Genomic DNA, 18049 nt, shown 5'->3' with positions numbered 1-18049 from the left:
GTCCCACTCCAAGGCTTTGAGCCCAAAAGTCAAGTTTGACTCTTCAGTACAGTACGCTGGACTATTGTGGGTGCAGTCTTTTAGATGAAATGTTGAACTGAGTGGTGGAAGATCTATTTGCATTACTTTGAAGACGACCAGTGGGGTTATCCGGGTGTCCACGCCAATAATTATCCCTCAACAGGAATGAGGCAGTTTCGCCTTTCACGCTCTTGGAAGTGGTTATTAGGGGGGAGATCATCTTTTCTAAAGTGCATAGGGATAAATCTGAATGGTGGAGAGGCAGAAACCACCATTTGTGAGGTGGACTGCCAGTACTCTATCACCCCAACACCAAAGTTATTGGTCTTCAGAAAGGAATTGCAAATGGATTTTGCTGTTGTAAGACGGTGAGCCAACTGCAATGCTGGAGGGTGATGTTTTGAGTATGGGGAGGAGGCCAGTCATCTGTTGGCTCACCAGCCGAGCCAGCACGTGTCTCCCGGGAGATAGTGCAGGTCAGGGACTCTGGTGGTGGGCTGGCTTCCACTCCAGAGAAGGTTAATGAGGTGTTTGAGGCCTTCTACCATAGGTTGTACGGGTCAGAGCTCCCAGAGGGGTTCATCAATAGCAGGAGAGAAGGCAGATGTTGGAGATGCCGATAGGGCCAGAGGAGATCATGAGCTGTATTTGGTTAATGCAGTCGGGCAAAGCACTGGGTCTGGATGGATTCCCCGTTGAATTTTACAAACAACTTGCTGGTCAGTTGGTCCCACTTCAGCTGTTTAATGATTCTGTGTCTCTGGGATGATTTCGGAGGAGCAGACTGGATTTGTTAAGGGCTGGCAGTTGACGCCAGTATTGTGTTGTCGCCCTCCTTGGGGATCCAGCCAGAGGTGATTATTTCGATGGACGTTCGGCCTCTCTTGAGATGCTGGGGCGGTTTAATTTCAGGCCAAAACTTATTTAACGGATTAGGCTTTTGTGCAGGGCCCACACCACGAGTGTACATACTAATTCCCTGAGTTTTGGTTATTTCCCCCTGAACAGAGGTACAAGGCTGGGTTGTCTGTTGTCTCTGCTTTTGTTTGACTTGGCAATCGAGCTGCTAGCCATTGCATTGAGGTCATCTACCAGATGGAGAGAGCTAGAGCATGAGGGGAGGGAGAACAGGTTGTTATTGTATGCAGACGATTTGTTACTATATATCATGGACCCATTTTACAATGTGAGGGGAGATAATGGAATTGCTCATTAAATTTGGCTCCTTTTCAGGGTACAAGCTGGATCTGGGAAATGAAATATTTTCCGGTGAAACCCCTGGGGAGGGGAGCTGATCTGGGGAGGCAGCCATTTAGTCTGGGCAGGACAATATTCCGTTTTCTGGAAATCCAGGTGGCCCATGGCTGGGCAAGCTCCATAAACTTAGTTTGGTGGATGTGAAGGCTGATTTTGAAAAGGTGGGATGCCGTCCCTCTGATCTTAGATGGAAGGATGCAGATAGTGAAGATGAATATTTTCCCGAGGTTTTTGTTTATGTTCTAGTGTCTCCCATTCTTTCTTCCCAAGGTTTTCTTTGCAGAGTTAATAAATCTATAGCTGCTTTTGTTTGAGCTGGTAAGACTCCTTGGGTTTGTAGGACGTTTTTGCAAAGGGAGGGCAGACAGTAGGGGAGGGGGGCAGTGGTTGGCTCTACCTAATCTATTATTATGTTACTTCTGGGCAGCAAATATTGAAAAGGTGCTGGAGGGGTGGTTCAAGAGTCCGCACTCTGGGGGTGGATGGAGGATATTTCATGCATAGGCCGCAACTGAGGACTCTGGTTACTGCATCAGTCCAATTTCCCCTGTTGAATTCCCTTCGAGCCCGGTGGTGATAGTCACTTTGTGGATTTGGAATCACTTTAGGCATCATTTTAAATTGGGTTCCATGTCACCGCTGGCTCCAATATGCAGGAACCATAGGGTTGTGCCGTCTGAAATGGAGAGGTTTAGGGGCATTTTTCTGGAAGGTAGGTTCGCCGACCTAGATGAGTTGTTAGCGAAATTCCAGTCCTGAGAGGGAATGTATTCAGGTACTTTACCAATTTTGGATGTCTATGGGCAGATGTTGGCGATGAAGCAGGCATCGCTGGAGGAACATAGCACATACAGTGCAGAAGGAGGCCATTCGGCCCATCGAGTCTGCACCGACCCACTTAAGCTCTCACTTCCTCCCTATGCCTGTAACCCAATAACCCCTCCTAACCTTTTTGGTCACTGAAGGCAAATTATCATGGCCAATCCACCTAACCTGCACGTATTTGGACTGTGGGAGGAAACCGGAGCACCCGGAGGAAACCCACGCAGACACGGGGAGAACGTGCAAATTCTGCACTGTAGCCATCTAAGATGGCCACCTGCAAAGGACCATGGGAATTATGGCCAACCCAGAACTCGGACAGATACACAGCCTATATGTATCTAAAACACAGGTAACCAGACCTGACCGAAACCCCTGCTCGTTTACATTTTAATGGACCATTTTCCCAGGACAATAGAACTCCAGTCAAGCAACCGGTACAGCCACAGACTGATCGGCACCATTCCCCTTGCCCAGAAAGCACAACTGCCAAGGTCAATGACCGCTAAGGACCCGCCCAGCTACCAAGGCACCCGCCCCTTTATTGGCCGAAATCAAAGAGAGTGATCAGATCCCTGTCGAACTATTGGGTCCAAGGTTAAGGACCACCCCAAAGAGCGCAAAATCCCAGGGGGATAAAAGCGAGCGCAGCCATGTGTTCTGTCTCTCTTGGATTTGGCCTCTGCCTAACCCAATTGCAGCAGGAACAGCCAGCTAAGTTCAAGACCAATGATCGTTACCTGATGGATGAGCCCAGCAGAGACGGGGTGACTTTCTTCGAACCAGCCAAGTGAAATCCAGATAAAGGCCTTTCTCCATTTGCACAGTGCCGGTCGCCCTGAAGTTAAGTATAGGTTATTGTAGCTGATGGGTGTAGTTTAACTTGTAGTAGATATTGTGTTTGCATGTTGAGATAACTCTTGTGTATGTAAATAAACCATCTTTTGAACTAACTAACTAACTGTTTGTGTGGTCATTTGATCAATATAAGGGAAAGGCTTGTGGTTCACCGAGATAAATAAATAGAGCAACAACACAGACAGTGACCGAGCAGGGAATCGTACCTGGGACCCTGGCGCTGTGAAGCCACAGTGCTATCCACTTGTGCTACCGTGCTGCCCTGCAGGTAAAGAGGAAGTGGGAGGGTGAGCTGGGTATGGTCTTTGAGGGGGGAGTGTGGAGTGAGGCCCTTCGTAGGGTCAACTTCACATCCTCCTGTGCGAGGATAAGCCTGATCCAGTTCAAGGTGGTGCACCTGACTAGAGTGTGTATGAGTGGGTGATTCTCTGGGGTGGAGGATAAGTGTGAATGGTGCTCTAGGGGGCCAGCAAATCACATGCACATGTTTTTGGTCTTGCCCAAACAGGTTCATTTCTGGATCTCCTTTTAACACAACGCCCAAGGTTTTGGGCATTCAGCTGGAACCTTGCCCCTTGGAGGCCATTTTTGGAGTTTTGGACTTGGCGGTACTGCGGATGGGGATGAGGGCAGATGTCCTGCATAATAGCCCTAGGACGAGTTCTGCTTGGGTAGATGTCCCCGGTGCAGCCCAAGGTCTCCGCTTGGTTGGAGGACCTGATGGAATTTTTGCACGTTGAGAAGATGAAGTACACCATGAGGGGTCAGTGGAAGGGTTCTACTAGAGGTGGCAGCTGTTCATCTCCTTTTTCAGGGAACTGACTACCGTCAGCTGGTGGGGGTGGAGATTGTCTTTTTGTTTTGATGAAGGTTTTGTTTTACTTATGGAGGAGAGGGGGATTGGGTCAATGCACCTCACCTCTGGTATAATATGGGGTTGGAATTTATTCTATTTTTGTTACAATGAAAATCTTGTTTGAATTTTAAAAAAATGTAATCTGTCAATCTCTGCCTTGGAAATGAAATGAAAATCGCTTATTGTCACAAGTAGGCTTCAAATGAAGTTACTGTGAAAAGCCCCTAGTCACCACATTCCGGCGCGTGTTCGGGGAGGCGGGTACGGGAATTGAACCGTGCTGCTGGCCTGCCTTGGTCTGCTTTCAAAGCCAGCGGTTTAGCCCTGTGCTAAACCAGCCCCTATAATAATAATCGCTTATTGTCACAAGTAGGCTTCAATGAAGGTACTGTGAAAAGCCCCTAGTTGCCACACTCTGGCACCTGTTCAGGGAGGCTGGAATGGGAATTGAACCCGCGCTGCTGTTCTTGTTCTGCAATACATGCCAGCTGTCTTAGCCCATTGTACTAAACCAGCCCCTAAATGGGCGTACTTAACAACCGATCTCTCTATTGTAAATAATTCCACAGATTCACGACCCTCATAGATGAAATTCCTCATCATCACTGTTTCAAATGGGCAACCACTCAAAGCATTCCCCCACAGCTCAGCCTCCAACTCCCTCCCTAGCTCTTCTTCCCACTTGCGCTTGACGTCTCCTATCGGGCGCCCTCCCAGTCCATTAGTTCTTTGCATCTCTGACACTCTGCCCTCACCCACCCCTGTTTTCGACACCACCCTTAGGGTGTTAATGGCATCTCTGCCTTTATCGCCGGCCAGGTGCTCCACGAGTCCGGTGGTGGTGGAGGCCCTGAGGGTGTGGGGACAGTGGCAGCGATAGCACCTGAGGCTGGAGGGGGGGGAAAGGACGGCACCTGCTTCCTCACATAGACCCTCACCTGCAAGTACCGGATCCCATTCCCACTGAGCAGCTCATATTCTACCAGCCTCTCCAAGCTTGAAAAGCTGCCCCCCAAGGAATAGATCCCCAAACCGCCCCCCGGAACCCCGCGTCTAGCCTACCTGGAGCAAACCTATGATTCCCGCAGATCGATGCCCAAACAGAGACCATCCTCCAGCCTCGGGTGCCGCCGCCACTGTCCCCGCACCCTCCGCAGGGATCTCAGGAAACATGTCTGAACACACAGGTACCAAAAATCTGAACACTACAAGCCGAGACTGGATAAAAATAAATTTCAAAACTCCTAATTGACAGATTTATGTTAGACATGGGTATTAGGAGTTACAATACCACGGAGGGTAAGTAGAGTTAAATGGAGATGATTGATGATCTAATTGAATGGCAGATCATGCTCTGGGAACAAAATGGCCTACTTCTTTTCTTGCTTTCTAAACTGGTCAGATTCTAATATTTATCTCTTTTTTTTTTTCTGCAGTTGAAGATTTGGAAAACAACCGGAAGCTGCCTGGCATCAAAATGTTTTTTGGGTATGAGATCAAAAATTGTAAGCATTTTTACTAATACCTCTCCCTTTCTCTGGAATGCATTTTTACTCTTTTTGATGAACCGTATTTTTAAAAAATACTATAGTAATCCAATTCACCATCTTCCTAGAGTTGAGATAAATTATTTTCCCTAAAGGCTACACACAGAATTGAGATGGTCCTCTTGTCCTTCACCTGATGGTTGCAGAATGACAAGAGAAAGCAGCTTGCAAATGCATAAATCTCTTAATGCATAAAAATGCAGCACCTTGTTCTGTCCGTGTTTCTAAACTCACTAGATGCTCGAGGTTAGTGAAAGACTTGCATGTAAATAAACCTATTAATTGAGAGCTCTGGTTTAGATTAACAGTGTCCACAATGGAGTCACTTAATTTTCCAATTAAGGGACAATTGAGCATGACCAATCCACCTATCCTGTACATCTTTGGATTGTGGGGGTGAGACCTACGCAGACACTGGGAGAATGTGCAAACTCCACCCGGACAGTGGCCCGGTGCCGGGATCAAACCTGGGCTCTCGGCGCCATGCGGCAGCAGTGCTCACCACTGTGCCACCCCCGCTGAATGTTGATACAATTCCCAATCATGGGTCTGAAATGAAATTTTTTTAAAATTGGTTCTCTGAATTTTCTTTAACTCTTATTCTTCCCACATCAAGGCTTTGTAACTCTGTGCAGGATTAAAGGTGCAGAAGATGTTTATGCTCTTCTACCGTTCCCATTTTTTGGCTACAAGAATTCAAGATGCAATTTTTGTGGGCCATCTGTCCTATCGTCCCCTGCTGGCTTAAAACGAGTGGTCGGCCTATGGAATTCGCTACCTCAGAAAGCACTCTTTTCAGGAACCAGTTAGATATGGCACTTGGGGTGAAGGTGATCAAATGGATATGGGGGGAAGGTGGGATAAGGCTATTGAGTTGGATGATCAGACATCATAATGAAAGTAGAATTTACAGTGCAGAAGAGGCCATTCGGCCCATCGAATCTGCACCGACCCACTGAAAGAACCCCGTACTTAAGCCCATGCCTATCCCAGGATCTCCACCTAACCTTTTGGACAGTATGGGGCAATTTAGCATGGCCAATCCACCTAATCTGCACATCTTTGGACTGTGGGAGGAAACCGGAGCACTCGGAGGAAACCCACGCAGGCACTGGGAGGAAGGATCAATTGAATGATTAGTTGTTGGCTGTCCCTTGATTCAAGAATGACATCTACTCAGGGTTGCAGTTTCTGAACAAATTGATTCTTGACCAGCAGATCAATCACATCAGGCAGGACACCCCAAAAGGTAGTGGGATCCAGAGTGCAGGATTTGCTTCCATTTCTTTCCTTCTCTGCCCCTGTCCCAGGCAATCAAGGCCCCATGGGTGGTCGTGTTCTGGGCAGGGTGGTATCCTGGCATCCACAATGCCACCCAGGGACCATGGCACTGCTGCCTAGGTGGTACTGCCAGGATAGCAGTGCCAAGATACCCAGGTGGCATCTTGCCCGTGCTGGCGATCTGGCCCCAGGGGTGCCCTGCCCTTATGAGGAGAGGTGCAGGGGGTTCGAGGACCCCCTAATTGGTAAAACAGCAAAGAACAATACAGCCCAGCAACAGGCCCTTCGGCCCTCCAAGCCTGCACCGATGAGCTGAGCTCGTTACTGCAGGAAATTAGCCGAACTGCAGTCTCGGTGAGGCATTCTTTGCTGAGGTCCAAAAACGAAACGGAGTCGCATTTAGTAGTGGGGTTGTTCTCAGCGCTGCAAGAGCCGGCTAAACAGGACTCTGTTTCATTTCCATTACATCACGCCTGTAGTTAGGTTCTGTAGGATCTTTCTCATGAAACATTATATCCTCTTTGTTGCAAAACTTTATATTGCAAAATTTCTGTATCAGTTAGTGAAAAATCCTTTGAAATAAAATAAATTTTAAAACATTAAAGAAATATGCTAACTTTTTCTGCTTTACTTCCACATACTGCCAGTATTCCTCGCCAACGCTTCAGCTCACTACACATAATGCTCCCTGACCTTCCTAGTCAATGTGGACTCTTGGTCTTGCCGAACCTTCCACCACTGCCCTCCTCTCCATTCGCCCAAACCCTCACTGAACGCGGGCTTTAAAGATGTGCAGGAAGAGAAACTTCAACTTGTAGGAGGAAAGCTGCAAGCTGGAGAGGTGACGAGAGGAAAGGTCACCAGCGATCAGAAGGAGCAGGATGTGTGGTGCACAAGAGGTGCAGTGAGCAGAATCGGTGGCACTGGGAGAGGCCGTGTCAGTGAGCAGGATCAGCGGGGACTGGGAAAGGCCATGAGCTTAAAAATTGGCAACGACCGAGAGGTCAGGGAATAAGAAAAGCAGCAGCAAGGAGTGACAGGGAGCAGAAGAGGCCGCTAACTGGAGGGTCAGGCAGCTAGAGGGGCTGGTATGTTGGGCAACAGGAGAAGCCACTAGCTAGCTGGCAATCCAGGCAGGGGGGGAGGGAAGGCCGCTTGCTGGATAGCAGACCTGGCATTGGGGGGGTGGGTGCTTGTGGGTTGGGCGGTTGGCTGGCAAACTGGGTGGCAGGAGGGGTCCAAAATAGCAATTATCAGACCTGGTGCAAAACAACTTTTAAAACAAAACCCTCAACACTGAAAGCAAAAGCTTCATTAACTGACTGATGTTAAAGCAGAATTACTTAAAATGGGGACGACTTCAAACTATGGGGCAGTGCAAGTCCTGACTGCTTGAGAGTGGTGATATTGTGTGTGATTTGGTGGTACCAATGTCAGTGAAATCATGACCGTCATCCATTTCCACTCAACCCCCACAGATATAATAGCAGAAAAAGAACTTGATCATGCACGATAGCCACACTTAGTTTCACAATTTGAAACTAAGAGAGCAGTTTTAAATCATTCTAGTTAAAATTATTGCAAGTGGGAATATCAGTTTTCCGCCCTCTTTGGGAAGTATTGATCCTCCTGTGGTTCAGTTGGAATTGTCAGAGACCTGCAATTCTCAACAATGTGAATGTTCACGTGATACTCTTGGGTGGAGTTTTTTTGGCAGTCTGTTTGACTATAAGGAACCATAACGAGCTTAAAGTTGCTTTCACCCTACAGCCATACATGGGTGCATGTTATCTACCTAGGAACAGACGCCTGGCTGCTTTTATAAGACTGGTTGCACCCAACCCCACTACTGAGATGGGCTAACTGAACTGAGAGGGTTAGAACCTGTGGCCTTACTAGTTTGTATGGCTCAGGTATTAATTGGAAGCGCCTATTGCACTATAAAGTTTGAGTACCTGAATTGTTTTATTTGTATTGAAGTTAATGACAATTTCATGCGTGTAACATAAAATAGATTCTACTTCTTACTCCTGTATACCCTGTATTTGTTTCAGTGGAGATTCTCGATGCCTTGTCCACCAGCTACCCCAACGAATCGGCGACTCAGACAACAAATGTCAACAAGTAGGTGGGAGATTGTTCACAATGCACAAATTTTCCTCAATTTAATTATTGCTACCTGAAAATGTACCATCATTGTTATAGCACTTTTTGTGATGAATTGTGTTGACTGAAAACCTTAACTTCACCAGTTAACTCTAGTCCATCATAGTCTGAGTATCACTATGTAGCTTATGTTCCTGTGGCTGTTTCAGGCACCCACTGGCAGGAAATTATACCCATGGCCAGTTAAAGCGCATTGAAACAGAGATTAAAACATCCTTCCCTACCTTAGAAATGTTCTTTAGCCACTTTCAGAATTATTCCTACTGATGTGTGATAGTGAGAATTTTTTTCATTTCCCACAAGAACTTCCTTTTGGAATGAGTGAAATAGTGCTTAAATAATGCATTTTTGTACTGATGGTCTTGTCACTAGAGACTCAATTGGGACTGCCCAATTCCTCTTGCATTCAATCAGCAGGCTGAAGGAGCTCTCAGCATCAGCTGGGTTTGAATTCTGGTCAAAGTGGTACAAGACTGATTAAACTGCCCTGTCCAACCGGTCCCTATGTTTTGATTCTGATATTTGTCTTTGCAGACCTTGGCTACTGTTTGATGCTGAACCAGATTGTTCGGAATCTTGGTGTCGTATTTGCCCCCGAAATAAGATTCCAAACACACATCCACACCACCTCGTACATTGCCTGACTCCACTCCTGCCTCTGCTCATCTGTTAGTGAAACCCTTTGTTGCCTCTAGACTTGACTGTTCCAACACGCTCCTAGTCAGTCTTGCATGTTCAGTCCTCCATAAACATAAAGCCGTCCAGGACTCTTACTGTCCTGGTCCTTACCCACAACAAGGACTGTGCACCTATCAATTCTGGACTGACTGACCTGCAGTGGCTCCCAGATCAGCAATGTTTGGATTTTAAATTTGAATCGTTATTTTCAAGTCCCTTCAGGCCTTGTGCCACCCCCACAATCCTCATATCTGTGCTCCTATAATTCTGACAGTTTGAGCATCCTCAATTATAATTACTTCACCATCGGTGACTGTGCCTTCAGCTGTTAAGGCCTTAAGCTCTGGAATTCCTTCCCTAAATTTCTCCACTAACCTGGTCTCCTTTAAAATGCTCAAAATCTACCACTTTGACTAAGCTTTCTTCTAACCTAATATCTCCTTTTGTAGTTCAGTGCCAAATTTGTTTTACAATACTTCTATGGAGAGCCCGTGGATATTTTCCTACATTAAAGGCACCATATAAAGTTATTGTTGATCAAATTATTGGGACATTGCATAAACTTGGTTTGGTTTGTCTTGAGTTTAGAAGACTGAAGTGAAACGATCAAGGTGTTTAAAATATTAAAAGAATTTCATATATCACCATAGAGAAACTATTTCCACTGGTGGAGTAATCAAGAGCAAGGAGACATCTTTAAATTAGAGAAAATTAAACTACAAAATCTAGGAACACTTCACACAAAGGGTAGTGAATATCTGGATCCCTCTGCCAAAATGTTGTGGATGTGGGGACAATTGGATCATTCAGACTGAATTATTTAGCTATTTGTTAGCTGAGGGTACCAAGGAATATGGAGCAAAGGCTCCAAATTGAGTTTGGGTACAAATCAACCAGGATCTGATTGAATGTTTCAGTAGGTGAGAGTGGTTGAATGGCCTTCTATTCCTATGTACCTAAACCAGTTGAATTACCCCTACCCCAATGGTTCACAACTTGAATGTACAGAGACATACCAGGGATATCCAAATTCAGTGCCAGGCATATGGGTGGGCAAAGGTGCAGATACCCTCCCTCAGCTACTTTAGCAGGTGCCCTCCCTTGGACTCCTGCCATCCCCCCATACTCCCCCAATGCTTTCTGTGGGCTGTGTGAAACTATCAGAGGCCTAGGAAGGATCTATTTCTATTTGCTGAGGGGTCAACAACCACCGGGGGGAAATTTAGTGTAATTGGAGGGTAGTTGAGGATTAACCCAGAGGTTGGTGGGTCTCTGGACCTCGTCTAAAAGAATGGTAGAAGCAAAAATCCACATCACACTAGGACAGAAACCCTTGGATATGCACTTGAGGTGATGTGACCTACAGGGCTACAGACGAAGAGATTGAACTGGATAGTACTTTTTAGAGTGGCATGAACTTATTGGGCCAATGGCATCTGTGATTTATTCTATGTGCTGTCTCTTGAGTTCTCTTGTCTCTTGAGTTCCTGGGGCCCCGTGGTTGTTCCTACCAAGGATAATCCCCTCTTGTGGGAAGTAGGCACACCCATCTCACTTGTAGGTGATATGTGTTCTTAAAAATATTGCTTTTTTTGTCGGGTTTATGAATTCTTTTTTTTCCCCAATTAAGGGACAATTGTGTATGGCCAATCAGCCAACCCTGCACATCTTTGGGCTTGTGAGGTGAGACCCACGTAGATACGGGGCGAATGTGCAAACCCCATACGGACAGTGACACGGAGCCGGGATCGAACCCGGGTCCTCGGTGCCTTGAGACAGCAGTGCTAACCGCTGCGCCACCGTACCGCCCCTTAAAAAATATTACTAATGTGCTCTTTACATACAACTCTATTATGAGTATGATATTCTCATTTAGAGGGATCTGTGATTACTAATCCATTTGAAAAGGATTCTTTGATCAAAATGTTTGACAATCACTGACCTAAGCTAAAGAACAATGACCATATCTATCACTACAGTTTGAGAGCAAGTGGATACAAAAGCACACCAAAAATACGAATGGGGCTTCGTTAAATTTCCTTCTGGAGATTTGTGCTATGCACCATTCTATTCCAAATAACTGCCGGCCTGTTCCCAGGTAAATGCCAGTGCAACTATCAAACCATCCATTTGGTACCTCATAGAATCTCCAACCCCCATCTTTTCTCAGGAGACAATTGTATGCACGACCTAACAATTTCCCATTGGTACCCAAGAGTGAGTTTACCCTTTTTTGAGTTGTCAGCTATATTTTATCTAGTTCAGTTACAAACCAAAGTCGCAATGTTCTGGGTTCAAGTTTGAGATTCAATCCCACTCGAGGTCTTGAGCACCAAGACAAGGTTGATTCACCAGTAAAGTACTGAGGAAGTGCTGCATTGCTGGAGGTACTGTCTTGCGGATGAGATGTTGAACTGAGGCTCCGGCTGCCCTCAAGACCCTGCAGAAGATCCTGTAGAATTATTTCCAAGAAGAGCAGGGGCTTTACCTCCTGACCATTGTTTGTCCTTCCATCAACATCCCTGCAGAAAACAAATGATCTGGTCATTATCACATTACTGTTTGTGGGAGCTTGCTACATAGAAATTGGCTGCCGTATTTCCTATATGACTGCACTTCAAAGGTACTTAATTGGCTCTCACTGCTTTGAGACGCCTGATGGTCAAAAAAGCACTACAGAAATGTTGCAAGTCTTGTTTTTGTTTATAATAAAAGCATTTATTGGAGTTACCCAGCCCAGTTGTATAACGGTCCATCCCTACTTCTTGAAGCTCTGGTTTTCTGTCCAACAAGAGAGAGTCAGGTGTGATGTATATCGCTTAACCTTTGCACAAAAGAAAATGTGGAGCACTTTTCAATCCTAACTCTTTTTTTTTTTAAGTAACAAAAGGGACAAACCGGAGGACACCACTCCAGAGAAGTCTTTCCATGAGCAACATTTCTCAGGTACATAAGCTGGGTAGCAGTACCATGTTAGTTTGGTGTGGGGAAATTCCTGTTAAGTGAAATTGAGTGACTGCTTTAAGCTGTTCGCTTTGAGAATTTGGTAAGAAAATGATAATATTTCTGAAGACATTAAATGAGGGTTTCGGCAAATTGCAGTAATAGTTGTTGATAGCTAGACGAGGGGGCATTTAGAGTGTGCAGATAATTTGTGGATGTAACTACAAATGTAGTAATATTTTGGAAGTTGGAAAAATATATATACTTTAAATGGTAAGATTTCAAACTGACAGGAGATACAGAAGGTCCTTGGGCAGATGCACACCTTTTATTCAATAATTCAGTGGCATGAAATAATCATCCTTGGCTTTTATTCTAGAGGGATATATTTAAAAAACAATGAGATAATGTTGAACCTGTGCAAGACCTTAGGCTCCAGTTGGAGTGTTGTGTACAGTTTTCAGAAGCTATATTATAAGACAGTTTCAAGGCAATGGAAAGGACACAACATGGATTCACTGGAATTATTGGTTAGATAGGAAGAGACATTTCCAATTAAGGGGCAATTTAGTGTGGCCTATTCACCTATCCTGCACATCCTGATGGGTTGGGGGGGTTCGACCCACACAGACACAGGGAGAATGTGCAAACCCCAGACGGACAGTGACCCAAGGCTGGGCTTGAACCCAGATCCATGGCGCTGTGGGGCAGCAGTGCTAACTACTGTGCCACCCGGATAGGATGAGAAATTAAGGTTATCTAAATTTGGGACTCACTGGAGTTGGTAAGTTTAAGGAATAACCTGACAGATCTTTTAGGATTATGATGAGATGAATAGTGCTTACTTATTTCAAGTGGTTGGCAAGATAGTAAGGATTCAAATTAAGATAGCCATAGCAGAACTGAAGGGCTAATTACATAATGGGTGATTAGAATGTACATTTCTGCGACATAAACAGGTTCATAAACGGAATTAGTTATGTGAAAAAGAAGAATTTGAAAGAAAATATGGTGCAAGCACAAAACAGTGGGAACAGATGGTGACTCATGAGAAGAAAAACATCAGCACAGACGTATTGGGCTAAATAGGCTATTTTGGTGATGGGAAATGATTTGAAATTGATTAGAGAATTTATGTGACGTTAGCCTTCCACACTTGTGAATGTTGCCTTCCAGTGAGTTAATTTGATCTATCTTTGGTATCCAGTTCTATGGATCTGATGGTTGCTAACGTGTCTATTTTCCTAATTAGGTGTTTTTGCAGATTTTTCAAAGTTGAAGTTCAGAGGCCACAATTAACAACTTATCTGTGATGTTGAAAAACTCAATAGCTGGCCCTCGCGTCAACAAATTTACTCGTGTTTTTAAGTACATTTTTGTTTAAATTTTGCACATTTTATTGAATTTTTTCTCCGAGTCGGGAGTCTGGAACTCGTCCTCAAAAGTCATTGAAAGTAGAATCGTTGAATTTTTTTTTGGAAAATATTTTTATTGAACTTTTGACATTTTATACAAATTGAAATAAAACATGTATCAACACTCAAAAAGACAAACTCCGACTTCCGGTTGCGGCTATGCCTAGGTAGGTCGCACGTTCGGCAGCTCCTGCCGGGAACTGACTTTTGGGCTCTCCAGAGGGGCCCCAACGGCAATTGTGCGACGGCTTCCAGTGTGGGAAGGTGACAGCAAGGTCCCCCCGACATTATATAGATTGGACCAGGAGTGGAGCGGTTAAAAAAAGTGATCCTGGGACAGCGAACAGTGCGAGGGTGGAAAAGCAAGATGGCAGCCGGTGGAGACCAAGCAGCGTGGTCGCAGGCGCAGCAGGGGTTTCTTAAACGCTGCTTTGAGGAGCTGAAGACAGAAATGCTGGCGCCAATGAAAGCGGCGATTGAGAAGCTTGTGGAGACCCAGAAGGCCCAAGGGGTGGCGATCCGGGAGGTGCGGCAAAACGCCTCGGAGAACAAGGATGAGATCTTGGGCCTGGCGGTGGAGGCGCACGAGGCGCTGCACAAGAGGTGGGCGGAAAAATTTGAGGACCTGGAGAATAGGTCGAGGAGGAAGAATCTTCGGATTCTGGGTCTCCCTGAAGGAGTTGAGGGGCCCGATGCCGGGGCATATATGAGCACGATGCTCAATTCGCTGATGGGCGCGGGAGCTTTCCTGAGGGCCCCTGGAGCTGGATGGGGCTCATTGGGTCCTGTCGAAGAGACCCAAAGTCAACGAGCCGCCAAGGGCTGTAGTGGTGAGGTTCCACCGCTTTATGGACAGAGAGTGTGTCCTGAGATGGGCCAAAAAAGAGCGGAGCAGCAGGTGGGAGAACACGGAGATCCGAATTTACCAGGACTGGAGTGCGGCGATGGCTAAGAAGAGAGCTGGTTTCAATCGGGCTAAGGCGGTGCTCCATCGGAAGGGGGTGAAGTTCGGGTTGCTGCAGCCAGCGCGATTGTGGGTCACGTTCCAAGGTCGGCACCACTATTTTGAAATGCCCGATGAGGCATGGAACTTAGTACAGACTGAAAAGTTGGACTCAAATTGAGAGTTTGTCGTGGGGGGGATGTTTGCTGTGTTCACTGTGTTTTTGGGGAATTGTCTTTTGGTTTGAGTGCTGGGTGGGAATGGGTGGATGGATTTGATGTGGGGGCTGTGGGAGAGTGTGGGCATCGGTGTTGGAGGGGCAGTCTCCACACGGAGGGGGAGTGGAGGCGCGGGGCTGGGGAGTTGGGGTAAGGCCGCAAAAAAGGAGCTGCACCAGAGGGGGCGGGGCCGGTTCAGAAAAGTGCGGGCTTTTTCCTGCATTAGGGAAGGATGGGGGTGGGACCGGGGGGGTGAAGGGCGGTGCTGGAGAGGAGCGCACACTGACTGCCAAGGGGAGGGGGGATTCTCACTGGGTGGTCGATGGAATGGCGGGAGAGGCCGGGGTCAGCAGGAGTCAGCTGACTTACGGGAGTGTCATGGGGGGAGCAAAATGGCTAGATGTGGATCTAGCGTTGGGGGGGGGCGGGACTTCAACACGGTGCTGGACCCAGCACTGGACGGTTAAGAGGCCGGCTGCGTCCAAGGTGCTCGGGGAGGGGGTTTATGGACCAGATTTGGGGGGGGGGGGGGAAGAGGGGAGTGGATCCATGGATGTTTGCCAGGCCGCTGGCCAGGGAATTTTCCTCCTTTTCTCACGTCCATAGAGCCTACTCCCGGATAGATTTTTTTCATTTTGAGTAGGGCGCTAATCCCGAAAGTGGAGGGAACGGAATATTCGGCCTTGGCCATCTCGGACCACGCCCCGCATTGGGTGGAGCTGGAGTTGGGGGAGGAGAGGGACCAGTGTCTGCTGTGGCGCCTTGATGTGGGACTATTGGCGGATGGGGGGGGGTGCGGGGGTGTATTGAAAGATATTTGGAGGCCAACGGCAGGTGGGGATAGTCTGGGAGGCACTCCAGGCTGTGGTTAGGGGGGAGCTAATCTCCATTACGGCCCACAGGGGGGAGAGGTTGGTGGGGAGATTTTAAGGGTGGACAGGAGGTATGCAGAGGCCCCCGAGGAGGGGCTACTTGGGGAACGACGGAACCTCCAGACTGAGTTCGCCCTGTTGACCACTGGGAAAGCAGAGGCACAGTGGAGGAAAGCGCAGGGGGCGACGTACGAGTATGGGGAGAAGGCGAGTCGGATGCTGGCACATTAGCTTCGTAAGAAGGAGGCAGCGAGGGAGATAAGTGGAGTTAAGGATAGAGGGGGGAATACGGTGCGTAGTGCGGTGAGAATAAACGAGGTATTTAGGGACTTCTATGGGGATCTGTACAGGTCTGAGCCCCCAACGGGGGAGGAGGGGATGCAACGATTCTTGGATCAGCTGAGGTTCCCGAGGGTGGAGGAGGAGGTGGTGGTGGTTGGTTTGGGGGTGCCGATTGGGCTGGAGGAGCTGATTAAAGGATTGGGGAGCATGCAGGCGGGGAAGGCCCCGGGGCCAGATGGGTTCCCGGTTGAATTCTACAGGAAATACGTGGACCTGCTGGGCCCGTTGCTAGTGAGAACTTTCAAGAAGGGAGGGGGGGGGGACCTTGCCCCTGACAATGTCTAGGGCGCTGATTTCTTTGATCCTGAAGCGGGACAAGGATCCACTGCAATGTGGGTCGTATAGACCGATCTAGCTCCTCAATGTTGATGCTAAGTTGCTGGCAAAGGTGCTGGCTACGAGAATTGAGGACTATGTCCCGGGGGTGATTCATGAGGACCAGGCGGGATTTGTGAAGGGTAAGCAATTAAATACAAATGTGCGGAGGCTCCTCAATGTGATTTATGAGGCCCCCGGTGGAGGGGGAAGCGGGGGTAGTGGCAGCGATGAACGCGGAGAAGGCCTTTGACCGGGTGGAGTGGGAGTATCTTTGGGAAGTGTTGCGGAGGTTTGGGTTCGGGGAGGGGTTCATCAGTTGCGTCAGGCTGCTATATAGAGCCCCGGTGGCGAGTGTGGCTACGAATCGGCGGAAGTCTGAGTACTTTCGGCTGTACCGGGGGACGAGGCTGTACCGGGGGACGAGGCAGGGGTGCCCCCTATCCCCCTTGTTGTTTGCACTGGCAATTGAGCCTCTGGCCATGGCACTGAGGGAGTCCAGGAAATGGAGGGGACTGGTCCGGGGGGGGAGAGGAACACCGGGTGTCGTTGTATGCTGACGACCTGTTGCTGTATGTGTCAGATCCAGTGGAGGGAATGGCGGAGGTCATGCGGATCCTAAGGGAGTTTGGGGACTTTTCGGGATATAAACTCAACGTAGGGAAGAGTGAGCTCTTTGTGGTGCGTTCAGGAGACTAGGGAAGAGGGATAGACGAGCTACCGCTGAAGAGAGCGGAAAGGGGCTTTCAGTATCTAGGGATCCAAGTAGCTAGGAGCCTTGCATAGGCTCAATTTGACGCGGTTGGTGGAGCAGGTGGAGGAGGATTTTAAAAGATGGGATATGCTGCCACTCTCGCTAGCGGGTAGGGTGCAGTCGGTCAAAATGACGGTCCTCCCGAGGTTTCTCTTTGTGTTCCAGTGCCTTCCCTTTATGATCCCCAAGGCCTTTTTCAAACGGGTAAGCAGGAGCATCATGGGATTTGTGTGGGCGAATAAGACCCCGAGGGTGAAGAGAGTGTTTCTGGAGTGTAACGGGGACAGGGGGCGTGCTGGCGCTGCCGAATTTGTGCGGCTATTATTGGGCAGCCAATGTGGCGATGATCCGTAAGTGGGTAATGGAGGGAGAGGGGGCGGTGTGGAAGAGGTTAGAGATGGCGTCCTGTGTGGGCACGAGCCTGAGGGCGCTAGTGACGGCACCGTTGCCACTCGCGCCGACAAGGTATACCACTAGTCCGGTGGTGACGGCGACGCTGAAGATCTGGAGACAGTGGAGGCGACACAGGGGCGAGGTGGGAGCCTCGGTTTGGTCCCCGATTCGGGAGAATCATCGGTTCGTCCCGGGAAGGATGGATGGGGGGTTTCGGAGCTGGAATCGGGCAGGGATTAGAAGAATGGGGGACCTGTTCATTGATGGGACGTTTGCGAGCCTAGGGGCGCTGGAGGAGAAAGTTTGGGCTACCCCCAGGAAACGCTTTCAGGTACATGCAAGTGAGGGCGTTTGTGAGGCGGCAGGTG

At 48.0% G+C, this 18049-nt stretch overlaps 1 protein-coding gene across 4 annotated transcripts in view; it reads left to right on the top strand.

Annotated features, from left to right (window-relative positions):
• Window positions 1–18049, top strand: part of exd1 (exonuclease 3'-5' domain containing 1) — an 86043-nt gene that overhangs the window by 432 nt on the left and 67562 nt on the right. For 3 of the 4 annotated variants that reach the window (XR_011937453.1, XM_072486812.1, XM_072486835.1), the window contains exons 2-4: window positions 5251–5319; window positions 8697–8766; window positions 12368–12432. Coding sequence is in view for 3 of the 4 variants with exons in the window: in XM_072486812.1 (XP_072342913.1) it covers window positions 5251–5319; window positions 8697–8766; window positions 12368–12432 (204 nt within the window). In the remaining variant the exon portion in view is untranslated. Of the gene's footprint in view, window positions 1–5250; window positions 5320–8696; window positions 8771–12367; window positions 12433–18049 lie in introns of all 4 variants that reach the window. The other variant, XM_072486826.1, reaches the window with a different exon arrangement.

This window comes from Scyliorhinus torazame, chromosome 2 (genome assembly GCF_047496885.1).
Source record: "Scyliorhinus torazame isolate Kashiwa2021f chromosome 2, sScyTor2.1, whole genome shotgun sequence".
NCBI lineage: Eukaryota > Metazoa > Chordata > Chondrichthyes > Carcharhiniformes > Scyliorhinidae > Scyliorhinus > Scyliorhinus torazame.
Note: the sequence above shows the minus strand (reverse complement) of the source record. Positions and strands in the feature narration are given on the sequence as shown.